At 35.4% G+C, this 16,525-nt stretch overlaps 3 protein-coding genes across 4 annotated transcripts in view; 1 reads left to right on the top strand and 2 right to left on the bottom strand.

The window, feature by feature from the left end:
- LOC136823927 (uncharacterized) overlaps positions 1-16,525 on the top strand; it is a 402,896-nt gene that overhangs the window by 369,835 nt on the left and 16,536 nt on the right. The window lies entirely within an intron of this gene.
- On the bottom strand, positions 2,915-9,996 carry LOC136823987 (beta-1,4-glucuronyltransferase 1-like). 2 transcript variants are annotated; one of them, XM_067080146.1, is made up of 7 exons: positions 9,876-9,996; positions 8,516-8,732; positions 8,182-8,414; positions 7,797-7,947; positions 6,975-7,131; positions 5,799-5,904; positions 2,915-5,007 (listed from the first exon to the last, which is right to left on the bottom strand). In XM_067080146.1, exons 1-7 carry the CDS (start codon positions 9,972-9,974, stop codon positions 4,795-4,797), a joined length of 1,176 nt encoding a protein of 391 aa, XP_066936247.1. In that variant the 5' UTR covers positions 9,975-9,996; the 3' UTR covers positions 2,915-4,794. The 2 variants fall into 2 exon arrangements, with proteins under 2 accessions (XP_066936247.1, XP_066936248.1); XM_067080147.1 differs by lacking the exon at positions 9,876-9,996 and having other exon boundaries at positions 8,520-8,628.
- Positions 10,459-15,981, bottom strand: LOC136823781 (uncharacterized). The gene is made up of 2 exons (XM_067079952.1): positions 15,454-15,981; positions 10,459-11,524 (listed from the first exon to the last, which is right to left on the bottom strand). The coding sequence occupies exons 1-2, from the start codon at positions 15,826-15,828 to the stop codon at positions 11,303-11,305; spliced, it is 597 nt and encodes a 198-aa protein (XP_066936053.1). The 5' UTR covers positions 15,829-15,981; the 3' UTR covers positions 10,459-11,302.

The raw sequence follows: 16,525 nt of genomic DNA, 5'->3' as shown, positions 1-16,525 counted from the left end.
ACCCATGTCCGTCAGTTCGTTCGTTCTTTCGTTTATCTGTTACCAGCTTTTCTCAGCATTGGCTCATTCTTCTTGTCCATCTGTCAAAAAATGACGAGTTGTTGTATCCAATGAAGATATGATAAAACACAGTGTTGTCTCGTAACATGCTCGTAATCAGCCATATTGTAAATTGAACGTCATTTAAAAAGTTAAATGGCTAAATTGATGGTTTGGCAAAGTTTGTAGAAGAATAGGTTTTTGTTAACTTAGTAACTTTCAATTTGTAATCAAATCGATTTTTGACCAGAGCGACCATGTAATCGGGTTGGTAATATGTACACCGATGTTTGTGAAAGAACGACTGGTAATATCACAAATTTTCAAGGAGAGGACAATAGTGAGTTAACAACACAATATGGGTTACATCAGCTGATTGACGAGCCTTCTACCTGGCTGTTCCCCATCTTGTATTGATCTCATATTTTTTATTTCCGCAGAGACTCCTGAGATAAAGCAGATGCTTCTGGACATTGCTAAAATATATCGCTGATTGAGAAAATGGGAAAATCCTATAGATGGTGCAGATTGGACATCGAAACTGCAAAGGATAACTATTTTTCTCGACTTGGCAAGTCTTTGAACGATAGGGCGAAAAATGGAAACAATGAATTAAACACTGTAAAAATGTAAGTATGAAAATAATGGAGTTATTCATAACTCAGGTTAATTGAGATAGCGGTGTTATTGTATTTCGGTCCCGTAACCTTTATGCAGCGCCAGTTCTATCTATATTACTTTTCGTGTGAAATAGCGCCCCATTGGTACATTTCTACTTTGCGGTTTTGTGAACTTCCTCTTTCACTGTCTGTTACCTGAGCTGTTCAGACATAATTTCCAGATTGTTATCATTTTATATCTTGGAATATTTTTCTTTTCATCATGATAAACTTCACAATTAAATGGCTTTTACTTTCAACTGTTTGGTTATCATTTGATTTCATCTCTTGTGTCAAGAGAAAAGCCACCGATACAGTTGATCGACAAAGAAACAACAGTCCTGTCGTAACTGATGATCCTGCCATTATCGTTGCAACTGACCCACAACAACGTTCCCTTGAACAGTGGAAAACATTTACCAGGGAGGCTTTGGTTTTGTACACCAATGCTAATAATATCCAGGCCACTGGAACTCATGAGCAGCTTGCTTCTGCCCTTTTCGAACATTTTCAGTCGTCGCTTTCGAGCACGGCTTCAAGTGCACCCGCCACCAACGAATCAAGTTCATCTAAAACGGCCACAACTGCCTCATCAACATCTCAACCTACTTCTGTTAGTCAGATGACTGCACCAGTTGTCTCTCATGTAGCCGCACCTAATTCATCATCTTTGGCCAACATGATTCGGGAACAAGTTGAGGCAGCTGTGGCCAACCTCTTTACTTCTGGCAGCATTTCGCCAAGTTTGACGTCCTCCAATCTCATTTAAAATCCTGTTTTACCAGCGCAACCACAACCACCTACCCCTCCTTCCTCAGACAATTTGCCAGCAATACCTTCGGCTGTACTGGAAAGGATCAGGAAGGGTGAGTTTATTAATTTTGATCTTTTACTTCCGAATAATGTTCCTTTAGAAACAATGGATTCCTATGCTATTTCGCTGGATGACTCCGATCCTTCTGCAACTTCCCCAAGAATCCTTATCCAAAATGGCAAGCGTTCAAATAAAAACAAAGTCACAGAATTTCATCCCTGGTTTCTTGCTTGGTCACTATTTTTTCAGGCTTTTATTATTTTTAGATCACATCTTGTGAGCCAGTTGGCAAAATATCAAATTTATATTGCTCAATTTGCATCTAATTATAATTTTAAGGCTTGGTACAGTTATGACCAAGCCTTTAGGATGTTTTTAGCTAATAATCCTTTGGCTAGGTAGGATGTTTGCAATGAGGATATTTACAATGTTTTCGGGGGGCTAAAGGGAGGGCCCAGTGTTTTTCATGTGGTGCCAGGGATCATTTTTCTTTTTTTAAACTTTTCTCAGCACCCATTTATACTACATTAAAAAGTTATACACCGTTAGAAAGATAATTTTTGTCATAGTTTTTTAATTGATTAATATTTTTTGAAAATTGATGAATGAAGATGAAAATAAGAGGAAAAAATGAAGACTTTTTCGGCTCGGCCAAAAATATCGAATTGATACTGTGGTGCTCAGATTTTTCATATGAGGGGTTAAAAAAAGTACTGAGAAAAGTTTAAAAAAGTAAAGTGTCCACAAGCTTCTGGAATAAACTTTTTTGCAATGCTTTTGCTTTGATTCCATGTAAATTTGCACGAAAAAATATCAAGTAAAAAGCGGAAGGAAGACAGCAATTTTAGCACACTTTTGCATTTTGACGTACTCTATCGACGTTTTAAAAGGCATTTCACCCTTGTCGCCCGCTACTTGATTGATTTTTTCCCATGCGAAATTTTTTCGAAAACCGTGTATTAGATCGTAATTTGCCTCTTGGCATTTCATCATTATTTTCTGAAGAGTTTCAATAAACAATTATTGGATTATTTTTGGCTGAGGTTGAATATCATTAGATTTGAGACATGTTACCACAAGTCTTCTTACCATTTTATTGACAAACTTTATCTTTCTTTTTTTTCAGAAGAAACAAAATCTCCAAACCTTGTCTAGGATAGACCAGATTATTATAATCCACAAAGATCAATCGTATTCACTTCACTACCGCGGTAGTGCACTATGTTCCACTGGTGGTATCATTGACGCCATCATTGCCATGTTTGGCTACTACTACACTTTCGATATTGATTACCCCAAGCCCTATGAGCTGGGCTTCGCGGTACTACAATATATTCTCTTTGGTGAGACTCCCGGCGGAGGTCCTTTAAATTAACCCATGTCCGTTCGTTCATCCGTTCGTTCGTCTGTTACCAGCTTTTCTCAGGATTGGCTCATTAGTTTTTTCTGATTTTTTGCACAATGATGCAAAATGGCAATGCCCAAAACGTGACGGAGCCCGATTTTTGAGAAAAAATTTATTTGGGCAAATTTGGGCCAAAAACTACCTAAAAATAGGGTTTTTTGGACTTCTGCAAAATCCTGTCATTACTTTTTTCTGATTTTTTGTACAAAGATGGAGGGCAAGATTCTCTAAAGAATGGCTGAAGTGGTTTTTCCCGGAAAATTCCATAAATGGGCAACTAGTGAAACACTTGTTAAGTGTTCAAAACGCGTTGGCAGCTCTACAACCTCATTAAATGTCAATTTTATGCAGGAGGACAGGTTTGAAAGAGCGCAAAACTTATTAGAGGAGGCTGGTTTATCAAACTCAAATCCAACCCTTGCTGAATCATCCCCAGGCTCTATTGTATCACCCAATAAAAGAAGGGGTTCGGCTGAGTATTGGAAGAGTAAATTCGAACTGGCCCAAAATTTGATTAAAGATCTAGGTGAAAAAAGCATTGCCTTAGAGGAGGTACTCAGTTTGTCGAGTATAAAAAAAGTTAAACCAGCGACCGAAAAAAAGTCAGTGCGGGTGACAAATGTTTATGGATCGATGCGAGCCAAGGATGTTGCAAGCCAAGGATGTTGCAAGCCAAGTCCAGGTCATTAAAGAAAAGAAAAAAGAAGTGGAGAAAGTCAAGAAAGACAAAGCAAATTAAAAGGAGAAAAACAAAGCTAATTTCCTTAAGTGTAAGAACAAGTGCACATGCTCTGAAGAAAAATGTTTAGCTATTGGGCTCAAACAATGTCCAGTTTGTAAGAACGTGCTAGAGATCGTTGTGCAGCAAAGCAGCTTGCAAAGTAGATGGTCAGAAGCCGGTGATGATCCTTCCAGCAAAGGCCTGTTCATCAAAGAAAACTTTAGATGATAGTGATGAAAGTGAACAAGAAGATATAGACATGTCTGGAAGATAAAACATACGAAGACGAGGAAGACAAGGAAAACAATGACCCTGATGAGCAGGCGATTGCTGATATGCAAAAAGTGTGGAATACCATCAAACCCCCAGTCAAAGAAGCAGATATTATTGGAAAGTGGTATGCTGTTTGTTTTCAAACAAAACGCAAGACATCCCTTTTTGTGGGATTCACTTAAGTTCCTTTACAGAAAGATTTAGCAGGAAACCAAAGGACATCTCCTGGCAAGTCTGATATTCAGGAGATAAACCATCACCAAAGTCGAGCAGGTTGCTTAACACCGTTCGAATCAGATGTGTCATTTCAAACCAACTTGCTGATCATGTTACAAAAAAGTGAACACTATGAAATTATAGAGCTTATAAAACTATTTTTATGTACACTGTATTAAATTTGGTTATGTGTTTCATCACCATTCAGCTTGTTGAAAAATATTGTACTCTAGATCATTTTTTTTATTTTGATGAAGTTTGTATTAAGACTTTTCAGAGAGAGAGCACGGGCTTGCGGTTTGGGCCCTGCAAAGATGGGGCCTTAAAAAGGGTGCCCTGTCAAAGGTTCCATTTTCTTATTAACTTTTGTATGTTGTCCACTAATTTGAATCAAATTTTGGAATTTTCCCTCCCCTAGTTAAAGCGATAGAAGAAGTGGAGAAATACCATAAGGTTTAGAAGGAAAAGGTGATCAGTGCTTTTTTCAAAAGTATAAGTTAATTGGTTTATTTTTCTAAATTAAGGAAGCAATACCAAGCACCAAACTAAATTATTTTAGTAGTGTTGAATCAGAGCGTGTAAAGGAGATTTTAGTATAAAATCTCTAGTACATCACACATAGAAAATATTTGAAAAAATAAATATCTCAGAGATTAATTCATACCACTCAGCAGATTCGACCATTGACGGCAGTTTCTAATTTTTCTTTCTTGAAAGCGCGATAAAGAATACGGTTACGATCATTCTCTTCATCTTTGCGACTGTGAAACCGATTCCGATCTTTAAATCCGATGTGAATGAGGAACGCATCCCGCAATACAAAAAAGTCAGCTCCTTTCAAGTGCAAGTCACATAATTGACTGATGCGATTGAAACCATACTAGAAAATAACAGAGTATTGTACATTGAAATTACATCGACATACGAGCTTTTCAAAGTTTCTTGATTTACAGCCCACCAGTTGCATAGATTTGTATCAAAAACAACTTTAAATATTGCTACTTTTCAGCTTAAGCTTGAATATATTAATGCTGGAAAAAAAAAATTTCTGTACGCATGTGGTACTTTGATTTCATCTTTTTCGTTAAACAGTGTTAATGATTTCTTTGGTCTATAGATTCTAGTCAAAGCCAGCTTGAAAGAACTTTTTATGCAATATGTCATACAAATTATTGATATGTTGATTAATGTTGATAATTTCTATTAGCGAGATCATGTATCTAGAATTCTCTACGGCTACGGTTAAAGTGGCGAGGGTAATGGCAAGGAAGGCAAGTAATGGCGGGTGAAAGCAAGTTCGATATTTGACGTACGGCATTACGTTGACTTTGCTTATACGGTGTTTTTCCCGTACAAAGCAAAGTAGACAACGACATGTCGCCTTTGGTGACGACCCGCATGGGCAACCTCGCAATCGTAGCCGTAGAATATCTTCGATACATAATCTCTCTATTGTATTGCTTTCAGTTGTTTTGAGAAAATCAATCAACTTTGAGAGAAGAAGCTGCATGAGAATATAGTTTTGTTGTTTCATAGCTGTTTTAATACACAAAAAAATGATTTAAAAAAGATCAAACAAGAAGGAAAAGTGATATGAAAAAAGAAAATTGCAGGTATTTCAAAAGGCAACTTTAGATTTTACAAATTGGTGTATGTGGAGGAATATTTTACCTGTTGGAATCGCTCATCATAATGCACAAACTTTCGATTTGCAATATAAAATGGTTCCCAAGGGTCCACCCAGTCTACTTTATACAGTAATGTTGATGAATCTAATCTGAAAAAAAGAGTGAATTGAGGGCTTATAAAGATTATACATTGCATGTAGGCTTGATCGCCAACTTGGTTGAGACATGATGGCTAAATCATAATTTTGGCTTTCATCCATAAAAATCTTGGGAAAATAATTAATAAGCATTTTGACTGACTTTCAAGGGACAACTGTTTGAAAACATTGTATTAATTTCATCATCACTGTGTCTGGTCAAAAAAGTGGACCAGGACCATTGAGTTCAAATCCTTAAAGGGCTAGAGTTGAAACTCTTGTATGCTATATGAAGCCACTTATTTCCCATCTAAATCAAATCAAACGCCAGATTGAAAGTAAATCTATTTCGAATTAAACGACATATGAAAACGAAGAGAGCGCTCGGTTCAATTCGCCATTCTAAAAGCGGCGCAAAGCTTAAAGGGACATGAAAGTAGTAAAATGTAAACATTGCGCGAACCAATTGTCATTAAAAAGAACAAAATAAAATCACTTGTCCAAAACAAACTTGTAAAACAATTGAACAATCAAAATTAGCCATATTTGGTTTGATTTTTTATTTTGGCATGTGACATTTGTTTTGATTTTGTATCCGCTGCATACAGTTTGTTTACAAATTTCGCAAGTACTGTTATGTCCCTTTGAAGGCTGGTCTCCACTTTCTCGCGACAAGAGCGAAAACTTTTTCATGTTTTTGTAAGGTCAATGGTCGGTTGAAAAATGAAGCAATTCCATTGGTAGAAATTGACGTAACGGATGAAAAAGTAGAACTTCCTTCAACTTTTTTTTAAATTTTTCTTCAGGCAAAAAAGGTTAAAAAAAAACTGTCGCCCGTTTTGCGCGAAAGTGGAGTCCGGCCTTAAAGCTTCAATTTTTCCTGCTCGAGAAAGATTATAAAGATTCTTGTCTGGCCATTCAAGCTCGATGACTGGGACCAGAAAAGTCTAAACGACCTAAAATAACAGCTTCTCTTGGCAGACAGAAAGCTGAGCTGAAACAAAACTTGGAATTTGATCACTCTATACCTTTATAATGAGAAGTTAAAACTAAAAAAGCGTGAAAGTAAAATTTGAGCTTACAATCTCCATCGTTTATAGTTCGTATTCTTCTGGCATTTCCAACAGACCGTGTAATAGAATGGTCTTGCATCTTCTTTCTCCCATTTTTGAAGAAGTTGCTCTTTATTGTCTGGAATATTCGATTCTGTTTTCACTTCAAAAGCTGGAATCACAAACGCTGAATAAAAAGGGAGACAGTAAAAATTTGAGGTAAACTTATCGTAAATAGAATTCAAGGTCAAAATTCATAAACACAGCGTTTCAATGATATGAATGCTCTAAATGGATGAAATTTACTAATTGGAACTACAGATTCAAAAAGAGCTCATTTTGTGTATTACTTCTGTTGATGTTAGGGAGTATAAATCAGAGATCTCAGGTTTCTATTTGTTTTTCAATCTAATAAATATTTTAATTTGCAGGAAAATTACTTACAATCCAAAATTATAATTGGGTTTACTTTTTCAGTTGGTTACATGTTCTTTTTTATAAGCATACAAAAATCCGAAAACAGGCTCAGAGATGCTTAGGTCGAAAGCTTAATAAGGCTGAAAAATGCTTGGGGATGCTTAAATCCAAAGCATAAATTTAGGGAAATACTGAAAATCCGTAAAATTCCAGCCAAAAAAGAGCCAAAATCAGGGAAAAAACATTTTTCGTAAGCTCAAGTAATGCTTGCCATATGCTTAATTTTTCCCATATCCAAGCCTAGATATGCTTATAAGTGCAATGCTTATAAAAAAAAAACATGTAACTCAATAACATGGTATGTTATGGGCTTTCAAAATAGACAAACACAGGATAGGCATCATCTACTTGGTCAACTTGATTAATGGCCTGTACCTTGCATTTCATCATGGTATAAAAGGTTTGTTGTTTTCAAATAATGACGTAATCCTTTACTTGGCAGCATATCAATATCAATCATGAAAACATGAGATGTTTGAAGGTTTTTCACAGCAATGTTACGCAAAGCATTGACAGGATATACAATCTGCAAGCATGGAAAAAGGAACTTATTTGATTTGTGCAATTTAGTTCGTTTGATTCATTCTTACTAAAAATCGAGCCAGCAGTTTGTAGACTACAAAGTATTTGAAACTTTTTGAAAATTTTTAAATATAGACAATATTATTCTTAATGGTTATCACTTGTAAGATTTATCAAGGAAAATATTTCAAATGCTTTCTCTCTATATAAATAATGTTTGAATGTTTTCAAAAACTACCTTAGAATTATCATAATTATCTTCAGTTTGTTTCAAAGGTCTTGCATCCAAATGTAAATTATTACATTTATCAACTGCAGTGATAGAAAACATCAATATTGGGTCCTCAGGAGGGTGAGACAAGGGAAGCAGCAGGTTAAATGTTACATATTGTGAGATCTTTGGGTGACATAAAATCAGCTGTTTGATGTGTTGTAAAGTATCAGGTAACAAACGACCGGGCGTGAACACTCCTGCAATGAAATAGAAAAACAATTATTAGAGAAAGTTTCAAATCAAAGATGCCTCTTCTTATATAACTTGAGAAACAGAGAAAAAGATTGATAAACAATACCTACTGAGATCGGGCCATTCCATGCATCAACAAGTGTGATTAAATTGTGGAGATGATTCAAAGATGTTTGTGTAGCAATTCCAGCATTGATATTGGTTGAACCAGATTCCTCTTTTCCATCAAAAACTGAGTATAGACTATTCCAAATCTTGTAATGTCTATCCCTTGTTTCAGGAAGATCCATAAAATTCAGACGAAGGTCCACATTGACGATTATCTAAAGATAAATTATTTCTAGAGCTACGTAAATTTTCAATTTGTAAGTTCATTCCCATCAAAATAAAGTCTGTCTCAATATAATTTGAAGAGACATAAAAGGCTATCACTTTTGACAAAATTCGAATTAGTTAGCAGTTTTGTGCTTGTTGAAAAGATAAAAAGGAGTGGAATATTATCATAAAGAAAAATCTCAAAAAAGATCGGAAAGTGAAGATTATAAAAATGAAGAAGAAGAAAATCAACTAATAATTGTGTTATAATTATCTTAGAACATCATTAATATGAAAAAAATTTTCAAAGAAATTTATTCCATCGAAAGATAGTCCAAATTTTATCACTGATTGACTTCAAAAACAATCAAAAAATATCAAAAAGAGCCCTTTCTTAAGTCAATCAGGGTAGAGTTTTAAACTGTATTATTTGACTGAATGAATATTTTTTTGATTTTTTTTCGCATTTTATGATGTTCTAAGATTAAAGAATTTCTGATATAAACATGAAGATCATAGCGTTATTCTACAAGAAGTTGATTTTCTTCTTCTTCGTTTTTCATCCTTCGTTTTTCCATTTTTTGAATTTTTTCTTTTATGATAATAATTCTACACCAAATTATCTTTTTAACAAGCACAGAACTGCTATCTATTTCGAATTATTCTATCAAGAGTTACAGCCTTTTTGTCTCCGCTGCAAATTATATTGAGGCAGACTTTGGTATACAAATTGATTGATTATAAGCAACTTTTGTGTAAATGAAATTTAAGACATTGTTAAATAAACTGACAGCCTCTGTTTAAGCAAATTGGCCTCTGTGATAAGAAAGCAAAACATGGACGGTTTTGCCAACAAAACAAAAAACAGAAACAAAAAACTCTTTAAAAATAGTAGAAAGTGCACAACACAGTCCCAACTTTAATATTTTTCTATTCAAAGGTGCAGACATAGTAATAGTGAAAAAACCCAAGCTCCCCAGACCCTAAAAATCAAAGTTTATAAAAAGTAAAAACAACACCCCAGGTATTTATGAGACCGTTCTCAAAGCTGCCCTAAAATATTTGGGACATACAGAAAGAAATACAAAAGGCTCTAGCCCAACTATATTACAAATACTTTTGGGATAAACAAAATACTAAGTATTGTATACCTTGTTAGAAGCCTTTGCCCAGTTATACAGCAACACTAAAGTAATCAATGTTGAAATTAAAAGCAAATATTTCAGTTTGAATCTCCATAATTTTTTCATAGTTGTTTTTATCTGTGTACATTTTTTTTAACTAAAATGGAAATAAATACCAGTAAAAAAAATAAAAGCATGGATGTTTGCAGGGGAAATGTTTATGAAACTCAAGTTTCATTGTGCCGTAAATCCTCAAATTGAACTGGAATGATGGAAAATGAGGATGCAACATCTATTCCTGAAAATTGAGAGATTAATGAAAAGTTGTTTATTTCCTGAGAACTAATTTTTAAATCACATTGCTCTTACTTTTAGAGGAAAAGGCTTTTTGAGAGTTTTGTCATGTAATGCTCTTATACCATTTGGGCATCACAATATATTTTCTCTCAAATATATTTTGCCATTCATAACAAAATTTGAGGGGCTATCCATGTCAGACACCATTCAACAGGATAACAACGATCCTTCTTAGGCCCAACAAAGAGTTAAACTCTTTTGAGTACAGCTCAATCAGACCCAATAGATTAAAGAATGGTACTAATAGAGGAAATCCTCTGACCTGTATATACATTGATAACACTGCTGCTAGTTGAAAAAAGCATGATCTAATTGATTTAAAAGTCACATAACCTGTATTTCCCCATAAAAACCTACAATCATGGACAAAATATTAAAAAAAATTGTGAACACCATAAATAATTTTTAAGTGTGTATAAACTACAGTTGGAAAGTAGAGTTTTAACTCTGAGCTTTAACATGAGAGACTCGACTTACGACCTTAGGATCTCTGGATTAAAAATATCAGAATTGTTCCAATAAGGCTTGGAATATAACCTAGAAGCTATTGAACGCCTCTAAAATCGAAATATCCAATGAAAGAAAGTGGAAGTACTAAAATAGCAATTCTCGTCAGAGCTCTAAATTCTGAAAAACCTTAAAACAAAAAATCTAAATTTATTTCGACCATGATTGTAGCATTCACGAAAAAGCCTCAATGAAGCTGCAGCAATTGAGGCAGAAAATTTAAGGTAATTCTTTTTCTCCATTGTTAAATTAAATTACTTCACAAGATAAATTATTGTACAACCTTTAAATATACAAATGTTTTCAGATTGCCAAAATGAAAAATTACATATGAAAATGTAAAAATGAATGCAAAAGAACTGACAAAATTTTAACAAAACACATAAATTGGTAATGGGATTTTAAAATTATAGGATAAAATTCCAAAAAGAATTTATATAATTAATAAATAATCTCTAAAAATCAGTTTATGATGGTATGATAACTCACCAAACAATGCTAAAACTTAAAAATCCAATCTGGTGAATCAAAAATTGATCAAAAAATTGCGCTCAAATCTTAGTAACTCTAGTAAAGAGTTGATAAAGGGTTTAAAATTGTTTGAATCTAAACAAGCGATGTCTCATGACAGGATCAAAGCACCCATAGCATCCATTGGACATACAAGCTGGTTTGTATTGAACAGGTTGCTCAGGACCTTTCCAGATCAACTGATAAAGGCTAGGTGCAACACAAACGCATTTTTGTTGTGAAAAATCATCTGCTTGCCCACAAATGTAAACCCTTCCTGAGTTGGCACCAACAAAAAGACCCTAAAATAAATTGAAGATATAAGCAAGTTGATGAAAAAAGATAACAACATTTGTTTTAAAAATTCAAGCAAAAGCTTTTCGATATTTTGCCATCATCTTGAATTTATAAAACAAATGTTGTAATCTTTTTTCAACAACTTAATATGGCAAACGTATCAAATTCAAATAAGCAAGCTATGATCTAGCCATTCTAGGGTCACATGATAGTCAGATTTTTTTATCTCAGCCATACCCTTTTTGTCTTTACATCCAACAGACTGAAAATTAAATGTAAAAAACAGAACCTCTAAAAATGAAGTTTTTCTATTTTTTCCTTACCTGTCATTTTGAGCTATAGAGGATATTAGTTTATTACCAGTAAGGGTCAGGGATGGAGTTTGAGAGTCGCATTAACTGTAAGGCGCACCTTTACCTTTTGATTAAATTTAGGATACAAGCTATTGGGCTTGCTCTCTATGAAAATATTTGTTAGTTTTTATAATTTCTTTCAAATAGCAAACTTCAGCCTCCTAAATTGAGATCTGCTAATTCGAAATTACATGACAGCACCTTAGCAAAACAGGGTGCAAAGCTGTTCAGTCAGTGTAGACTTAAACTGGTATATCAAGATTACAGGCCGATTTTACTTTTGTTTTGAGTGATTTCATTTTCGATTTCAAGCCAACATCTTAGCAACGGGGTGCTCGCCCATAGTTACAGAGGTTTGTGCAAAAAACTAAACATAGAATACTTTCCAAATCCCCAATTTCGAATAATGCAATAAAAAATGAAACTATGTTTCACTTTTTTGCAACTATTCTTCAAAATAAAAATATTTAAGATTTAAAGTTCTTCTTTTATTCAATGATTTTTTACGGCACTTTGTTGACAATCTAACTCTTGCATCAAATTCCCGCTTTCTTCAGTGAATTGAAGATGAGGAAAAACCTAAGCCTTAGGATCACGGATTGAAAAAAATATATGAAGGGTGGGATTTTACAGTTCGCCCGTTGTGCAAGGCACTGAAAGGCCACGGGTGCCAAAAAGAAGGGCCGTTTGAAATGGGGCAACCTCATTGGTGGAAATTTGATAAACAGCTGCAAAGGAGCACTGGGAAGCAATCAGTAGAAGAGACAGACCACTTTCGTTTTTGTTGCAGATTTCTATAAACACTTCTCTTAGGGATTACTTGTACATGTACACATGTGTTGTGTCAACTTGTGAGCATTGTATTGTTGTAAAGGAAATAATAAAAGAGGTAAAACTAGCCTAGTTTCTAATCCTGGTATAGGAGTTTAAGTTTAGACTGTCAATGCAGTGCCAAAGTGCATTAGAAACTTGAAAAAGTTCAGTTGTAAATGGGTGAGTTGAAGAAAAATCATACAATGTCCCGTCCGCAACAGGCACTTTTTGAGGACCCATGACTCAAATTTGGCAAATACAATTTCTAAGAACTCTACATTTTTGTGAAGTTTACTAAATAGCCTTCCTTGGAGTGTTATAGAATTTATTTGTTACAGCCCCAATCTTGAGAAAAATGTTGCGGACGGGACACTTTGTTGCGGACAGGACAAAAAGTTTTTCACTCATAGCCAGTATATACATGTAAAGTCAAGAGGAAGAATACTGCTGCAAAAAGCTTGTAGTTCCCTATAGTTTATTGACTTGATGATACAGTTAGAACATTAAAGATGTCTCAAAAATGAGAAATCAAGAGCCATTTTTTTCAGAGTCTTTAGGGTGTGATACCTCACCCTCTTGGATTTTGCTGAAATTTAGACCAAATGATCTATCACACAAGAAAATAAGACCCTGAAAATTTCACCTTGATATCTCAAGTAGTTTTGCAGATATAGTGATAGGCTAGATATAAATATAGGCTACTAAGCAAAAATTGACCCCTTTAGACTATTTCAGAAATCCTACTTTTGGCTGAGGGATACTTTTTTGGCACCGGACAAACACACTGGACTGTCCGGTGGGTGCAGTGAGGCTGAGGGATACTTTTCTGGCACCGGACAAACACACTGGACTGTCCGGTGCGCCAGCAGGGTCGTGTTCATACTCCCATAGCGTCAGCCCCCCTGCTGGTTGGGGGGGGGGGTTTACACCCTAAATTTTCCCCAAAAAAGGAGGGGGCTGGAAGTACACCACTTTTTTGGGGGGACCTATGTATTTGGGGGGAGCTAAAATCTCATCATTTAACAACGTGGGGGCTAAAATAATTCAGATTAATAGTTGGCTTCAATTACTCAAATTGAAGCTCGTGAATCTGAAAGATTTTTGCCTGCAGCGCAATATTTTTATAGAAAGTGTGCAAATTACATTACATTGGAAAACCCTTTTTTACTGGATCTATCTTTTAAAAGTGTCTAAGGGTCAAAAGTCAAAAAGGGGGGGGGTGGCGTAAAACTCAGGGGGGAGTTAATTTTTGCCTGGGACCTAACCCCAGGCTGACGCTATGATTCCATATCAACTTGTAGTTTGTAGATTTTATTTATAGGATAAGATATTGGTATATAAATATATAATCTATTCATCTAGGATTAACTCTCAGGGTATGGGGCCCCTAAGAAGGCCTTCTTCAGCCTTATATAGACCTTTTCGCCTTTGCGTCCGCCATATTGAATTGTATGCAAAAATTATGGTTGCCGAATTGCCGTGGTGAAATTCCCTTAGAAAGTATGCAAAACATATGCAAAAAGAAAGTATTAAATAAAAACTTACATGCATAATTGGCATTATATTAAAGTGTAATCTTGTAGAAGAAAGATTAAATTTGCTTCTCTTGAAAACTAAAAACAATTATATTCACTCATCTCTTAGAACAAGCACTTCAAAAGACCATAACATTAGACAGAATCTCAAACTGAAAAATCACCCGCGCAGGTAAAAAACAATCCTTATTCGGCTGACGGCAAATTATTCTCCTGGGAATAGAGCCGCCAAATGATCAAATCAAAACATTGATAAAGCGTGACGTGATAATTACTGCTTTCAGTTTGCGTGTTTTGAAAGTTTGATGTGTGTACTCCGTCTTCGTGGAATTTCTTAATGGCATGAAAACAGAATATGCAATGTCTTTAAGAACAAATTCCTAAAAGGCTTTTGTTGTTCTGTAAATATTTCCTTTTGGATTAAGAAATTCCATCTTTTATTGTTCTAATGATTATAATATTTATTTATAAGATGCTTTGTTGTCTTTTTAATCTTTGTGTAAACTTGCATATGTTTTGCATACATTCCAACTAAATCCAACCACGGCATTTTCGTTCCTGTATTTTTGCATACAATTCAATATGGCGGACGCAAAGGCGAAAAGGTCTATTACCCTAACCAGACAATCTCAATCGAACGGAATCGACGATCGAACCAGTCGAACCAAATCAAACGCAATCGACTGATTGAAATTCGATTGTCGAACGCAATCGAATCTCAATCGAATACTACCCCAATATTCAGATTCTCAATTGATATTCGATTGCGTTCGATTGATGTTCAATTAGGATTCGATTGCGTTTGATTCCGGGTACAGACATCATATGATTTTCAGAGCACAGTGGTTACAGATCAGTGCTCGCGATGCTTTCTGGCGAATTCAAAAGACCGGAAGCATTACGGGTAATCAAATTTCGAGCCACCATCACCAGATCACTAAGCTGACTACCAGACGATCTCAATCAAACTGAATCGACAATCGAACCAGTCGAACAACAATCGAACCAATCGAATATTACCCATAATTTTGACATTCAATTGAGATTCGATTGCATTCGACAATCGAATTTCAATTGGTCGAATCCGTTCGATTTGGTTTGACTGGTTCGATCGTCGATTCTGTTCGATTGAGATCATCTGGCCCTAACCCTCTTACTACAGTAACTACTGTAACTGAACTGAACCCCCATAGACTCCCCCAGCCAGATCCACTTGATATATATAACAAATACCTCTGTTGGTTCTTTATCTTCTAAAACGCCAATTTGTATGATACCCTCTTGAATATAAAATTCTTTCCATAAATCAACGGAAAATTCCTCAAAATCTGGAGAATCCTCAGTTTTTTCATGGAAACTTATGCAATCACTAATTCCAGAGATTTTCACTTTTACATATCTGTAAACGTCCATGAACTCTTGTAAAATAGTGGGGTCACGTGCATCAAGTTGTGACAGAGCTTGAAAGAAAGTAACATCATCAACATTTGTCTTCCTGCTGCTACCAGCAGCAACAGAATTTGCACTATTTGCTAGTCCTGCTCCACCACCGTCCTCCTCATTGGCATTTTGATTCAAAATAATAGCATATCTAGGTAGACTCATCATTGAATAACTTTCCAGGTCCTGATGTATTCCATAAAAGTTAGATTAATGTAAGAAAATCTGAAAGGTACCTGAAAATTGAAGAAATTTATGGATGTCATTCGTCCCTTCGACCAGCTTCGACTGACAGACTGACACCTCGTGCATGAAAAGTCGAATGAGACTGGAAATCGAATGTTGAAGAAAGGCGAAATTCTCCCGCCCACTATCTGTCATAATCCGCCTTCCGCCAACGATCGATATGGGCGGAGGAGCAGAGGCGGGGGTGTACTAATCTCATAATCTCGCGCTTTTTCAGAAAAACATCACAGATTTATGCTATGAAAGAGCTTAAAAAGCATAGCATCTAGCTGTATAATCAGGACTGATTGCGCTCTAGTTACGACTTCCGCCGGTTCAAAATGTTCAAAACTTTGGACCAATAGTAAGTCGTCTTTGGCGCACATATTGGTGGTCCTGATTGCCCATTACGATTACGTTTTTAGACTATGTGAATGACCTAATCCCTTTACTATTGAGGCATGCATGGAATGCGTGAAATAATCAATATTTGTTACACACTACTGTGTGTCAATGTGACAGCTTGGTATTTAATTAACTTATTTCAAAATGACACTACTCTTTTCCGATGGTATTTATTTCATCCCGACACCATCAACCCGCAAAATGTGAGTTTTGTCTTTATCTTCCGAGTGAAAAC

The sequence above is a fragment of the Clytia hemisphaerica genome, unplaced genomic scaffold (assembly GCF_902728285.1).
Source record: "Clytia hemisphaerica strain Z4C2 unplaced genomic scaffold, Clytia hemisphaerica genome assembly, whole genome shotgun sequence".
NCBI lineage: Eukaryota > Metazoa > Cnidaria > Hydrozoa > Leptothecata > Clytiidae > Clytia > Clytia hemisphaerica.
This window is presented reverse-complemented; position numbering and strand designations above follow the sequence as displayed.